A 14,590-nucleotide genomic window follows, 5' to 3' on the forward strand; every position below is an offset into this window, starting at 1 on the left:
GAATTGGTTTTGTATTATCCCACCTCCACCCACAATTCCACCACAGTTTTACATCACATGTTATTCAATATATACATCACATGTTATACAATAAATACAGTACATACATGCATACAAAAACAAACACTTAAGTTAACCCGTTGGCTGCCAAGCCATTACAACTCATAGGTTGTTCTCTACACTAGCTACGCATCGTTTCAGAGGGATCCGATGAAAGGGGGACTTGTCCAAAGACAAGTCCGGGCTGACTTGACGATGGAGACCTTTACGGGAATGCACACCCCAGGTACTCCACCATCGCATCGACAAGGGGAAGTCCCTACTGGTGCATTGCCTACGGCGCCCTAAGGCGCAAGGCGACTGCCCCACCCCATGGGTGATCAACCATGGGGCAGAACAGCGCCGCCGGTCCCTACAACTAAAAAAAAAAGGGGAGCAAAATGGGTGGCAGCCAACGGGTTAACTTTTAACATACACAATACAACAATACAAAACAACAAAACAAAAAAAAAAAAAATACCAAAAATGCGAGGTTCCACGATGACGGTGAGATAAAGATGATCAGCTTGAAGACGATGAGGCGAGGAAGGCGAGGCGAGGAAGGCGAGGCGAAGACGATGAGGCGAGGAAGGCGAGGCGAAGACGATGAGGCGAGGAAGGCGAGGCGAAGACGATGAGGCGAGGAAGGCGAGGCGAAGACGATGAGGCGAGGAAGGCGAGGCGAAGACGATGAGGCGAGGAAGGCGAGGCGAAGACGATGAGGCGAGGAAGGCGAGGCGAAGACGATGAGGCGAGGAAGGCGAGGCGAAGACGATGAGGCGAGGAAGGCGAGGCGAAGACGATGAGGCGAGGAAGGCGAGGCGAAGACGGCGAGGCAGGTATGGTCCAAACAACTGGTAGGATGCCCTTTTCAGCCTGGGTAGATGTTGCCTAAAGAGAAAATTTACAAACGAGAATGGCAATGTAATTCTTAATGGAAACACACATTTTATTTGATTTTTTTACTCACAATGAAATCCCACAAGGAATCTATAACTGCATGACTCGTACGAAGATTTGGCAGCATGATTAACAATATTTTCTATTTCTATAACAAAGATTTGTATGTAAAAATGAGAAATCCAGATAATCTGTCAAATTAAAATACCATGGTAAGGAAATGGCGAACCTGTATGCCTGTTGGCATTCAGCAGGCTAAGAAGAGAGGAAGAGAAGCCTGTGTAGAGAAAATTGTTACAGGTGTGTGTAGTGGAAGATAAGCAATATTCTGTAATACCACAATGAAGAGCTGAAGTGTATGGATGATGATTGGTTAAGCAGAGAAGCTTTAAAATCTGGAAACATGGGATGCTAAGGGCTGATAGTTTGCAACACATAGTAGATGAAGACTCTGTGGTTCAGTGACAAGAGAACGCATCACTAAGCTTGAACAAAAGAGTTCAAGTCCATTAAAAATACCTGAATAGAATGGCGATGTTCATGTCTCGGGCATAGTGGTTACTGTTTGTCTTCTTAAAGTGTCAGCATCCCTTGTGGTACATTGATAGCAGGAATGCAGGCTACTGGTTCAGCAGCTGACAAGGCGAAACCCTACCACATACAAAAAGCAATCTATTTCAATGATTTCCTTTTCAAAACGTACACAACTATAGCAAAACTGAACAGATAATAACATACCGCTTAATTGTTGACGAAAAATCCTTTAAAATACTAAACAGAGTAGACCCTTTAACTTATCACTCGTAATATTTATCATTGACGCTCAACGCCATCTAGTTTTTCCGCCTAAAACCCAAAGAAAATAGATTTTACTTTTAAATCAGTACAATTCTTGCTTTTATGTGTTCGAACTTTACTAATCTCAGGCAGTTGATTCTAATTTTAAACACCTAAAATATCAACTAATAGTTGCAAGAAGAGGTGCTAAACATTTGTAGCTAAAACTATCGTTGATCGTAGGGTCAGCCTGTACTGTTGATAGCAAGAATAACACGGAATAAAAGCTGCAGCACCCTAACGCATGCAAGAAAAACATTTGAAATTGTTAGTATAAAACAGCTCATTTTTTACTTTTTGCAAATCGTCACGAAAATTTACCGGAAGTAACCGGAAGTAGCCAATATCTCCGGAAATTGTGATCCTATAACAAAACGAGTAGGATTTTCGTGATCCTTATCAAATTGAATTTTGGGTTGGAATGACATGTTTTTAGCCAAAAGTCGGATTTGACTAAAATCGTAATTTTTCATGAACATTGTTCAGGAAAATTTGCGATTTTTGACGATTTTCGGGTATTTTGAGCTGATCAATGGACTCGACCCCAAATTTGACGAGAATCACGAAAATGTGAATCTTTTTTGTGACAGACCAACAAATAAGGAGTCATTTGGCATTTTAAAACCGGAAGTAAAACCGGAAGTTGAAATTCCGGAAATCTAAAAAGTGAGCTTTGTTCTCCTTTAAATGGTTAACAAGATTTTGATAGTTGTAAAAGTAAACTATTGTTAATAAAAGTTATGCTGTGTTTTAAAAGTTCTAAAAGTATAATTTCAGTTTTGACACTTAAATAGACTTGAATCGAAAAATCATACATTAAACACGATTAAACCCGTGACTTACTTGGTATTTAGTGAAAACCTGCAACCGAAATATGACAGTACTTATCAAAACAATGTTTTGGGTTCTACTACTATCTGGCTGGATGCAGCTAGACTGCGCAAGGCTCTTTCAATGGTTCGTCTGCTCACGAACTGCCACTCATGCGTGAATGAAAATGCCATAAGGAATTGCAGTTTTCTACTTTAATATAATCCTCCACTTATCCATGAATTGGTTTTTTTCATGGTTTAACCAACAAATATCATCAATAAATCCCCATGAAAAATGAAGAACACCTCTGGCTGGGTTTTAAGAATAACGCCACCTGCCAGTTCCAAGTACAGATTCAATCAGATCAGCAACACAACTTTTTGGGGGCGGACTGCACCCTGTAGAAGTGGCTGTATCTCTCTGCTCCTTCAAGCAAGAAAAAACGGATAAGGATCCAGCAGAACGAGAAACTGAGTACGTAAGGCAACGAAAAAAAATTTCGAAAAATATGGAATTCGGGTAGGATGCACACCTACAGTATCTTCTTTTTATTTTATTTTATTTTGGTATTGGCTTGCATATGGTAAGCATACCAAATGATTATGTGATTCAGTCGAGATCAAGATCAGAACAACTCTCCTGTTTACCGACGACGGCCAGCGAGCAGCGCTGATCGTCCATGTTGTTTCCATTGGGATTGCCGATCTAATTTAAAAAGAATTCCCTCTTTGTACATGATCACAGCTCCGTATGGCGGTCAATCGTACAAAAATTGGAATAAAAGGAAAGAAACCTTGCTTCATCCGCAAAAAGCAATTAGGAGAAATCATCGTGATACTCTTAAGCAGAAAGTTACCAGCTTTTTTGGTTTGGATTTTTTAAATTTGGGGAGGTCTCTTAGGTCGTACCATTGGGGGTTCCTTTTTGTCTAGACAGAATTCCCATCAGGAGGGCAGGCACAGAATCCCTATTTTTAAAAAAAAGCAAAAAAATAACAAAACAAAAAAACCTACCGTATCACAACTCGAACCCCGACCTTGAATAAGAGGAAGTCGAGTACCGAAGGCAGAAAAAAAATTCGATTATTTAGCCATTGTACCTTCTGTTCAATTACGAGCTTGAATAACAATTTGTTTCTAACCCATTATCCGTTTCCGGAGACATCTGAATTGTAAATGAATAGGCTGCATCTGCAAAGAATTTGAATAATCAGTTGCATAAGATGAATTCTCGTAGGCATGGAAGAATGGGTGTCAAGGGCACGGGCATAAAAAAAGGCGTGGATGGCAAGGAAATTAGAAGGGAGTGTGAGCAAAACGGCATTGTTAAGGAAAGGGATTAGGGTCGCTATAATTTCTCTATTGTTAGGATGATGCAATAGGCGAGAAACGAGAAGACTTCTTACACAGCAGCGAAACCCGTTAGACTTATCAGGATATCAAATTTATCCATATTTATTACAATAAATTACAATTTTCTGTCTGATGTTTGTTTCTTTTCACACTTTGGTTTGAAATTAGGCGTCCAAGCCCCAAGACTATCATAAGCGTAGAAGTCCATTGGATAAGTATCCTTCCATTCTACATCTTTGAGGGTCACATTGATTTCGTAAGGCGTAAGAAGGGGTTTGGCAAAAGCAAGACCCCAGTCGATTGACAGTCGTGGGCATGCAATTTGAACCCAAGCATCCACACTAGGCATAAGCGCTAGTTTGGCTGGGAAAATTTCTGACATCAGCACAGTAACAAACTCCTTGTTCGATTTTAGCATCTTCTCTTTTATCTCCTGCAATACTCTGGGACTTCCCTACAATAATACGAAAACAATTAATTTTATGCTAAATGAAAAATACAATTGCGAGGCGATAAATTTTCTTACTTGCCGGCCCAGTGTCCCTAATATCAAACCAAATCTAGAAGCTTTGGCTGCTGTACTAATAGCTGTTTGTCTGTTAGCTTTCATCTGATTATGATCATAAAACTCCTGGGTGAATTCCTTACTGTAGGGATCATACTTGTAAGCTTTGCATTTTGGATTTGCTATCATTGCAGACTCCAGATGAAATCTACCATCTCCAAGATAAATGATAACATCTGTGTCTATTGAAGGAGAGGTACAGCCCAGGATTTCTCCAGGTGATAATGGTGAAGATTTAGGAGTACTAGCCACATATCCTTCCCCCTTCAAATGCATCACCAGATTTTGTAGTGAGGCCACAAACTGAATAGTACTAACAAATGACATTCGGGTTTCTTTGTCAAAATTAAACTTGATTGTTTCTATAAAATGTTGTGAATCAAATTTTATATCCACAAAAATATAGAGCATTTTGATTCCACTGGTTTGACCAACTGGAATTAGACATGAATGTCCATAGTGAATCATGAAGTCAGCTCCTAGCGCTATGGCAGTTCGGTCATCAACACAACAAGCCCCATAAGTAACATCTCCCATAATCACAGTCTCAGCTTGACAAAACTCCTCTATAATGTCTGAAATTGTCAGTGCAAACATAAGTAATCCTTCTGGCATTTGCAAAGCAATTCTTTTTGCTCCAGCTTGACGGATTTTCCACACCTGAATCAAAACATTGGTACATCAGCTATTCTACTACGTGGTGAATCTTAAGACTTTATATACCGTCTTATGAATTTCGAAGGAATAGTTGCTCGGAAGAAGCTCTATGGCAAGCGCTAGCTTTTTGTCGTTCAGTATATCATCAGGAATTTGGTTTATGACTCTAATCTTCCCAGCCGCGGCATTGTAAACCTTTCGCTCAGGATTGGCTCGTGAAACCACAACTTGCTCGCTAACTTTATCATTAGCGAGAACACTTGGTGGCACTTCCTCCATTTTCTTTGAATATTTTGTGTTCAGTTTGGACAGTTACATGGACACGTGATTGCAGACGACAGAAGATAGTCAGCAGTATGTTTAACTGCGGACGCAAGGGATAAAATGCGGAGTTTAGGAGGCAGATCACCATATTTTACACAGAGGAAATTGGAATGTTTTACATATAATAGTATACTATTCATAAGTTCGTTAATTTGTATGTTTGACTTTTAGGCTTTTACACTGGCGATAAGGGTTGACATTTTTTTCATTATTTTATAACCAAAATAGCATTAGAAGCGTTTTCGCACTCTTTTTAAAATCGTATATTGCATGTATGATGTATGAATGATGATATGAAACTCGATTGGTGTGTCTTCTCATTTAGTTCTGAAATTTACATAGGCCTAAATCCCTAAAATACGCTAGACAACCCAATGTAAGAATACCGTGATTATATATCAACAATCTAATTTATTCGATACAGGGGTCTTTTTCACGAGTTTGATAAAGATAAGTGAAGGCAGTAGCATAAGCCAAAGTATCTTTAGTCTGAAAACAAAGGTTTTTCCACAATCACATCATTTTAGAGACAACATTTTGAATACTTTCTTCAAATGCTTTATTTTACATTTGGTGTGATTAGATTTATGAAAAATTAACTGACACACCTGGAAATGGTTGGAATCTGGTTAACTAGAACTGGAGACCAGAAATCTGATCTGGGCGCACTTCGCTGAGTAAAATGGCACCCAATTTCAACAAGTTTCCTTGAATGTCAGCAAGTACATAAGAAGTAGTAATTCCCAAGAACACTAACACCATGCACTGACTGATGACCTAATAATTAATCATTTATGTTTCTAGTTGCCGTTATTCTTTTTGCCATAGTTATTCTCAATCACAACCTATTATAATTGCTTAATAAGCTTACACATCGAAATAAATCTTACATTTATCGCGGTGAAGGCAATGAGAAAATAAAACACACTAAAATTTGGCTTTCAAAATACCAATAGTAACCTGACTAATCTGTATTATTTCATGAGTTTTCTTCAATTTTGATTGACAAGAAAGAGATGAGGCAACGATTAGATTGACACAGATACTTGAATACCGTTACAAGCGCGTTGGAGCAACAAATAACAAAACGCTGCAAAATTGCGTAGAAAAGAAGAGAAAACTTAGTAATTTGTACCATAATGTCGAACATATAAATTTATAATCGTGTTAGAGCACGAAATGGAGACGCTTAAAAAGTAATGATATAAACTAATATTTTAGATAGACCAGATTTTTTTTTTACACTGCTTAAAGGACTGATCATACTCAGGGCAATTTGCTAGCAATCCATGGCAATTGACCTGTTTTGCGGTAAGCGTAGTAATCGTAAAGAAGTTTTCCGATAGTAACCAGGGTTAAAAGAGCCAAGATTACGTTTAACACGTCCATCAGATTTATGGCGTTGTTTCCACCGGTGTTACAAACACTGTTTCAGCTCCACTGAAATTATTTTTTTGCCAGCGCTTTCTCCTTCTTCTGGGCCACACGTGACATTGCTAACGTCTTTGATCAGCTGCTTGTGTTTGGCGATAAACGGCTGAGATAAGAAAAGCCTGAATGTAATAATGATTCCTCCACAACAAAAACTATGATTTTGGTATAATCACCTGAAAACGGGTTATGGTAACGCAGTCGCATTTCCACGGATTATTGCTCAGAAGCATCCGAACTCCATTAATGTCTTGGTTATGAAATACATTATTTAGTGCTTGGGTAGGAATCTGTACAAGAAAATGTATGTTAACATGTATTTGATCCTCATAATAGTTTGCAGCAACACCTCTTGTAGAAGATTCCCTTGAAGACTTAGCAGACTAAACTGTTCAATCCAATTAGAATTTTCCAGGCTTGTTATTGATTGGATACGGTTGTTGGCCAAGTATAATACAGTTACTCTACTGTAGCTTGGATTTTTGGCCAGCTCACTGACATCTTCAATCTATGGTAATTGCAAACATATCAGACAGATATTAATAAAAACCTTAATATTTAGACTCACCCGATTGTTGCTCAAGTCCATGTGAATGGTCACATTGGCTGGCAGGATTTTAGGTATTTCTGTGAACCCCAGATTATTGCAGCTGACACTAACAGTAACATACTGATCATCTTTGGGAACATGAGCCAATTCACATACACAGCGCTCCGGACACCTGCTTTCCACATCATAGATTAACTGCAAGGCCTTCAGTACTTGAGTCCCATTAAACGTTTGGGGTGAAGTGCAGTGTATGTTTTCAGGCTCTTGCAGCTTGTCACTCAATTGAAGTAGCCAGACCAGGTGTTTTGAACAATTAATCATGTTATGTGATAGCTCCAATGTCTTTAGGTTGAGGAAACGGGGAAGCATGTTTTCAGAGAAGTCAAGTTTTGAATCTTGGATATAGAGATGTTGCACATACTCAGGTTGCTGGAAGTCACCATAAAGAGGCAAATGTTCATCATTCCAAAGCTGACTGACTGACACAAGATTGGTGCAATTCCAAACTGTTTCTTCCAGGTAGTTGTTGTAGCACTGACAAATATCTGGGCAATAAGAACTAGAGGATTGTACACAAAGGAAGCACAACAAAACAGTCGAACAAAAAATGAGGCAAGATTTCCGAAAAGACATGGTGATTCGACAAGAACACGTTCGAGTTTGACTTCAGCCGATCAAGACATTTTCATTTAGAATTTCGATGGTTTTATATTTCACGAGACGTTACCAAACAGCGTGAACGTGTATACTGAAAATCGAGTGGCCCTCGCTAACGCTAGTCAAGGTCAAGCTTCTCCACCTTTTCAGCGCGAACGGCACAACTTCTGGATTACTAATAAGCTGCTGTGAAACGGAGACCTTCAAACTGAATGTTGGGTTCTTTTTTTTTCTTTATGGTTTTGCCTCTGCAAGTTTGTTTTCAACTACTCACGGCAAACCATACAGCAGACGAAAGTTGGTTTGAGCTTGACCTATTTTCCGACTTATTCAGGCACTATGTTGTGATCTTGAGTTCTCGACACGCCAACTTCGTGACAAAAAAAAAAAATCCTTTCCTTGAGCGGAACAAAGATTACCGCTCCCCGATATGTGCTGCCAAGTGAGCTAATACAACTTGGTAGTATAGAATTCTGTTCAAACAATCATTGCCCCTCCCTTTCCTTGCTAGTGTGTAGTGTTTCGTTTGGAATTCATGGAACAAAAACTTTCCACCCTGCTGCTGCCATTCGTTAGAATAATTTTATTCTTGCTCACGTCGTCTTAGTGGTAAAACACGGTAAAACAGCGCGTCATTTAATAACCCAGTTATCTCTGACTATCCGGAAAGGAAAATTTCGTCATGCAAGCTGCTGGTTAATAAATTGTTAAGCGCTATTGATGAATGTTTGCAGAACTCTTTTGTTGAACGAAAGGAATCGTATGGATTTAAAGGCTGGCTCGTGCATGGGTTTCCTTCGCTAGCCGCGAGGGTATGAACTTGAGTTTTTACCAGACTTTATACCTATTGTTTATCGGTCAAAGCCACGTGAAGAGCGAAAGCCGAACCGTATAGCTTACGAAATCCAACCAACTGACGCTTCAGCTGTTTATTGGTCATGCGGAACTTGGCGTTGCCTGAAGTCAGCTAGATACGACGCTATGTATCAGCGAGCTTTAATAAATCTGAAACGTCCTGTGAATAGAAATGTGACCCACTTTGTGGGACGACCGTCAGACCTACATTCTACTGACTTTCATTTTGCGGCATTGATTGCACATGATATGCGTTTCCGACATGAATACAAGATGCAGAGACGAAACTGTACTGCGTTCACCGCGAGGAGAAGCGTCTTTGAAGTTATGAGTCACGTATGCAGAAGTGTTGATTAGTTTTTGCAATTTGTGCTGGCAAAATACTTCAGTAAAAACAGTTTGCGGCGTCAAATGAAGATCTGATTTAAATGTTGAGTCTTGGAAAGACAGGGACTAGTGTGAATGATCATACCCTATCTTTCTTTTTAATATATTCAATTTCACTCTTTTGGATTCGGTCTTATAATTTTTCTTTTTTCTTATTGAGTACTTGTCAGAATATTCGCGCGCATGCGCGGGTGTATGCCTCCTTTCAGCAGAGAGATATGGAAATGGAACAATGTTTTTCGCAACTTAAAAAACATAAAGATAGGGAAATCGATGGCATTATTCATCGGTACAACAATTTAAACAGCCGAACTCTTCAACTTCACATTACAATAAAAAAAAGGGAAAGATGACAGAGGATATTGGGCGAAGGCGAGAATTAACAAAGAGAGAGAAGAAAAGTCGAGATTTAGGAGAGGTGCCAAGTGCCATAGGGAAAGAAAAAAAAAAAAAAAAAAGACAAGGGAAAAACGCAGGTTTAGGCAGCGGAACGTCGTGCTCTTCCAGGCAAAGCTAACTTTTACAAACAGAATGGCTTGCACTTTGCACTGCAAGTCACACAATACTGTACAACGATATTTCTTATTTATCTCTAGTCGAAGGAGAGAGGGAGGGGATTCTCTTACTCCTTCAGAATGGTACATGCTCGGGCGCATCTGCAGATGCGTTGTGTAGAAATAGTTGAGAACCTTGTTTTTTTTCCAACAAAAGTGAAGAACAAAATTCCCTTTTCCGGTTGCCTTTTTGGTGTCAGGTTAAAGGATAGAACACGAAAAAAATCCACAAGGTCTCGTTCTCTCTCTTTCTGTCTCTCTCCCCAACCGTTCATGGAAAACGGCAGCAGCTGAAACCACATCCAAGAATAATAAGGTGTTTGTTTTCAATTGAGGGAAGGAGGATATAGGCTAAAAAAAAAGAGAAAAAAGAAACGGGAGCGTAAAGAAACAAACATGCGGAACCAGTAACACTGGAGAAAAGAAGGCTCTTCCTGTTCCAGGAAGGGGAGGGGGATGTCTTTCTTTTTGGTTTTGTCGGCTGGCAGGCTTATCTTGTTCTTTTTCTTGATTGACCTGTCATCCGACTTGGTTCATTAACACTGTCTCTCTTCAGTCAAAAGCCAATCAGCTGACTCTTTGCCGTTTTGAAGAATGGGCGTGGCTTAGTTCGGCTCCTCCATCCAGCCTCGACATCATGTAACGGATTTGTGGCATATACTGGACGACATCCCGAACGTTCACCAGTGATATTTTTTCTCCGGCGAGACTACTTACGCTGCTCACCTTTCCCGCCGATTTTAAAACCTGCAATTGTTGACTGATACACACGAATTTTTTGTTAATGAATACAGCCTTGTTAGTATTTGATTTCTGTTTCAATTTGTCTACTTACGGATTGGCTTCATATAGCGTAACACCAAGACCATCCTGTAGAACTTGCTTACAAGTTTGATGACCTAAATGGGGAAACAAATAAGCAGCCATGTCCGGTAGCGCAATCATCAGATTATTGTAGACATATTGCCGGCTATTAACGCACGGTACAGTTTGATTTTCTATCTGGTACAGCTGTAGCTTGAACGGAGGAGGTTGTTGGGATTGCTGTTGTTGTTGGAGGAGCTGATGGTGCATCTGGGGATGATGTCGCTGTCCGATTTCGTACTGTGATTGATGGTAGGAGCGTGACAGTCCGTGCGGATTTGATTCGGATGACGCTTGATGGAGTCGACTGGATCCCTGAGAGGCCATGCTACTATTATTTGGCATAGAGGAGAAAAGAGGATGGCTCCCATTCACAGGGATGAGCGGAGGAGGCGGGGGTTTTGGTGTCGACGATGAGGAGGAAGATGAGGTTAACGAAGAGTGGACCAAGCTTGAACTTGGAACAGGTAAACCGGGCCTAGGTGAAGCTCCTAAAAGTTTTAAAAAAAGGTCAATAATCAAACTTGTATTAAAAAATAAGAATGTATATCTTCTCGGCAACCATTAAAATATAAAAACGGAACACAGAATAAAAATCGATTCTTTGTCTATTTTTATCCCGGAAAGAATCGCAATTGGCGATGTAATTGTTACCTGTGCTACTTCTGGAGTGCGGACTACTGCCGGGTACCGCGCCGGTTAGAGGTGATTGGCTGCTGGAATAGGCTGAGTGATTCATCGCCGCATTCGAGGATGAACCGTGGGGCAGCCTTTATAAAAATAAATAGAAGTTAATCACCATCCAATAAACAAAACATCATACTGATAATGAACCTATGGTGGTCGGTGTGAATGCCGTTCGCACGCAGAAGGTTGTCCAGCGTTGAGCTTGCTGAAGCATGAGCCTGAGATGGTGGTGGCGGAGGAGCTTGGTTCCGATGCGACTGAGCTTGCTGCTGCGATTGTTGCTGTTGCATCATTCCTGCAACTGCCTGTGCATACTGCATCATATTAAATGCCTGGCCCATACTGGAGTGATGAACTGGCATGGACGGCATTAGCATGGCCGATACAGCTGCTGCTTGTGCCCTTGCTGCCGCGGATTGTGATTGCAACACTGTCGCTAGATGGGCAGAAGCCGCCGCTGCTGAAGAACTAGAAGAGCTATTGGTGTTCGAAGCACTTTGCTGTTGTTGCATTTGCTTCACATACAAAATAAATGAGTGAATAAATAAATGAATAGATATGCAATTAACTACCCTATTTACTCGGACTGAAGAACTTAAAAGAACGTACCTGATGCACAGAGGCGTAAGAGTTCATGGAACTCCACCCGTTGTACAAGTTGGAACTGGTGCAAGTTGGTGGGATAACAGCCGGCCGAGACGGCGGGACAATACCCGACGCTTGATGAAGTAAAGCGGAGGAAGATGATGTGGAAGGCAGTCTTGTGGCAGCAGCGACCGCTGACGCTGCAGGGTTTTTCTGAATGACTGAACTTGCTTGCATTGTCACGGCCGTCGTATTACTATTAACAGGTAATGGCGGTGGGCTACCACTAGGTTTGTGAATCCACATGCTAATGCCAGCGTTGCTGGCGCCTGATGCACCATTGCTTGGTACATCTAGTGATGACCGGCTGGGCCAATATAGCTGCAAATCAGTTTGGGCCGGGAACTGCTGCTTGATATCTTCTACGCTCACAGCTGAGTAGGAATCGTTCGAGAACAGTTCATTCCGGATTCCTTGCACTTTACAGCACAACTATGGAGAGGTTTTGGAGAACGGATGGAGGGAAGACAGAAATGCATTACAATTTACTAAATAAAGAACGGAAATCATAAAAACAATATTACCTTAAGGTAGGCTAAATCCCAACCAGTAATCTGAATAGCCCGCCTGTCCAGATTTCCAGTCTCTCCTTCGAAGTAGAACAGAGGAACATACTTGGTCCCACTGATAACTGTGTACGGCACAACAGATTCCCCGCCTATGCGGAAGAATCCACACCGGTCTTGTGGATCACACGACTTCCGCACCAACTTTTCTTTGCAGGTCTGCAAGAATTGGATAAGCTCTAAAGCATCATCCAAATTGATGATCAGGTCACGGACGGTAAACAGTTCTCTACCATATTGCCAGTCACAGTGCTTCACATTGATTTCGTTCAATAATCTTGATTCTATTTCACTCACGTAAAAGCTCTGAATGGAAACGCAGCCGGACAATTCCGGTCGCAACACGTTCGCGAACATTTTTATAATACACTGTTCCAGGACGCGCACAGAACAGAATTTCTTTTCGTCTCTTCGGTAAATATAGGGAATGTGCACTGATGAGTCCGTCCAACCAAATCGTCCTTTGGCACTTTCTAAATCTATTGAAACAGCAGCAGCACTGTTGATTTTTTCTTTGTTTATGGCATCAACAACTTCTTTGGCACCAACACCAGCTGAATTTTTTGAAAAGTAACCCAACAAAGTGCCTGGCAACATTCGAGATGCTGATGCTACCCCTGATTGTAATGGGTTGCTGTTTGTTCCTGTTTGTCCAAGAGTTGTTGCTGCTGATGACAAATTTGCCATTTTGGCTCGATTGGCTTCAACCATCTTGGCTGCAAGTAGATCGATCTCCTCCTGATCATCTCGTTTCTCTTGTTTTACGGCTGCACCTAAACAGTAAATCCATGTAATGAGTATTAAATACCATAATCTCAGGGATATACTTACTACTGTTAGAAGTCATTTTTACTCTGTCAATTTCCACCATGAGTGGAAGTTTGTTAAAAATGCAATCAGAACTTCATATACATTCCTTGGTCATTACCAAGAAATATGTTTAACAGAAGCATTTCGCCGATTTCAGTTAGTCCGAATCGAATTGCGGACACGACACGTTAAGTAAATAAATCCTATTGGTAGTCTAGCACAGGAAAAAAACACTTCCAATAAACACTTAGCACGGCACTAAACACGAATCGATGGGAAGTTCTCTCACTTTATCGATAGTAATTATCCAAATGTGTTTGGTTGCATTCTAGTATTTGGCTATCAAATTGTGCCATGCTGTTACGCCGTTTTGTCTAACTCTTCATTAAGCAAGCTAGATTCCGTCTTTAACATGGAATTAACAGGTTTTTCTTAACACAGCCATAGAAGCTAGGCTCTCAAGTACATAACATGTTCCGCCATAATGTTTCTACCCTTAGCGAGACTTGCTGTCTGACATGTGGCGCCGCTCTTTCAGTGAAAGCTTCAACCTCTTACTGCTACCCGAAATTAAGGAATAGTCTATAAGCATTAAATGAAACGAAAAGCCCTGGGGTCGTTTTGGTGGCATTCCTCAAGTCCGTTCAACGACCCCACCCCGGAAAATCAGTACTGACCTCTTACACAATACAAATATACAATACTGTCTTACTCGCTTTAATTTGATTTTAGATATCTCACTCGTCCCCTCAAAAAAGGATATGTTATATGCTTGTTCAATAATAGTTGAGCACTGAAGCTACCACTCCATGTTTTTCTCATAGTATGCGTGTAGTTCATCCAGTTTACTAACCTTTACAATAAGTGAAATTTTGCGTACTTCGGGACAAAAACCTCACGTCGAATCAAGGAGGGATAGAGGCAAAAATTAGGTTTACGGGAACTTACAAATAACAGTCAGGTTTTTTTTTCGAAAATTATTTATCTTAAATATTTATACCGTCTTCTGGTTTTACGACGTGGCAAACCAAATTTTTGGTAGTACCTTAAAATTGCGGTTACAGATGAGATAACCTGTCCATCTATATTTTGTAACC

The 14,590-nt window shown here is 40.6% G+C and overlaps 3 protein-coding genes and 1 long non-coding RNA gene across 15 annotated transcripts; all 4 read right to left on the reverse strand.

Moving 5' to 3' along the window:
* Positions 1 to 755: 755 nt before the first annotated feature.
* LOC116931168 lies at positions 756 to 2,679 on the reverse strand. Its single transcript, XR_006651539.1, has 7 exons — positions 2,620 to 2,679; positions 1,678 to 1,785; positions 1,459 to 1,590; positions 1,277 to 1,390; positions 1,148 to 1,216; positions 1,010 to 1,087; positions 756 to 930 (listed from the first exon to the last, which is right to left on the reverse strand). It is a non-coding gene; the product is annotated as an uncharacterized LOC116931168 (long non-coding RNA).
* A 424-nt stretch (positions 2,680 to 3,103) lies between these two features.
* Positions 3,104 to 5,513, reverse strand: LOC116931112 (2-(3-amino-3-carboxypropyl)histidine synthase subunit 1). 12 transcript variants are annotated; one of them, XM_045179277.1, is made up of 6 exons: positions 5,230 to 5,513; positions 4,468 to 5,166; positions 4,061 to 4,395; positions 3,731 to 3,986; positions 3,446 to 3,556; positions 3,104 to 3,386 (listed from the first exon to the last, which is right to left on the reverse strand). In XM_045179277.1, the coding sequence occupies exons 1-4, from the start codon at positions 5,440 to 5,442 to the stop codon at positions 3,734 to 3,736; spliced, it is 1,500 nt and encodes a 499-aa protein (XP_045035212.1). In that variant the 5' UTR covers positions 5,443 to 5,513; the 3' UTR covers positions 3,104 to 3,386; positions 3,446 to 3,556; positions 3,731 to 3,733. The 12 variants fall into 12 exon arrangements, with proteins under 12 accessions (XP_045035212.1, XP_045035213.1, XP_045035209.1 ...); XM_045179278.1 differs by having other exon boundaries at positions 3,104 to 3,382; positions 3,689 to 3,986; XM_045179274.1 differs by having other exon boundaries at positions 3,689 to 3,986.
* A 930-nt stretch (positions 5,514 to 6,443) lies between these two features.
* LOC116933189 (protein singed wings 2) lies at positions 6,444 to 8,503 on the reverse strand. The gene is given in 5 exon segments (XM_032941033.2): positions 6,444 to 6,918; positions 6,920 to 7,024; positions 7,095 to 7,208; positions 7,268 to 7,426; positions 7,487 to 8,503. Coding segments are annotated over 5 exon segments (1,158 nt in total). The 5' UTR covers positions 8,102 to 8,503; the 3' UTR covers positions 6,444 to 6,753.
* Positions 8,504 to 9,530: 1,027 nt separating this feature from the next.
* Positions 9,531 to 14,009, reverse strand: LOC116931103. Its single transcript, XM_045179270.1, has 7 exons — positions 13,515 to 14,009; positions 12,642 to 13,456; positions 12,082 to 12,549; positions 11,620 to 11,987; positions 11,440 to 11,555; positions 10,757 to 11,276; positions 9,531 to 10,681 (listed from the first exon to the last, which is right to left on the reverse strand). Exons 1-7 carry the CDS (start codon positions 13,552 to 13,554, stop codon positions 10,489 to 10,491), a joined length of 2,520 nt encoding a protein of 839 aa, XP_045035205.1. The 5' UTR covers positions 13,555 to 14,009; the 3' UTR covers positions 9,531 to 10,488.
* Between the last annotated feature and the right edge of the window lie 581 nt (positions 14,010 to 14,590).

Source organism: Daphnia magna, linkage group LG9 (assembly GCF_020631705.1).
Source record: "Daphnia magna isolate NIES linkage group LG9, ASM2063170v1.1, whole genome shotgun sequence".
NCBI classification, from domain to species: Eukaryota; Metazoa; Arthropoda; class Branchiopoda; order Diplostraca; family Daphniidae; genus Daphnia; species Daphnia magna.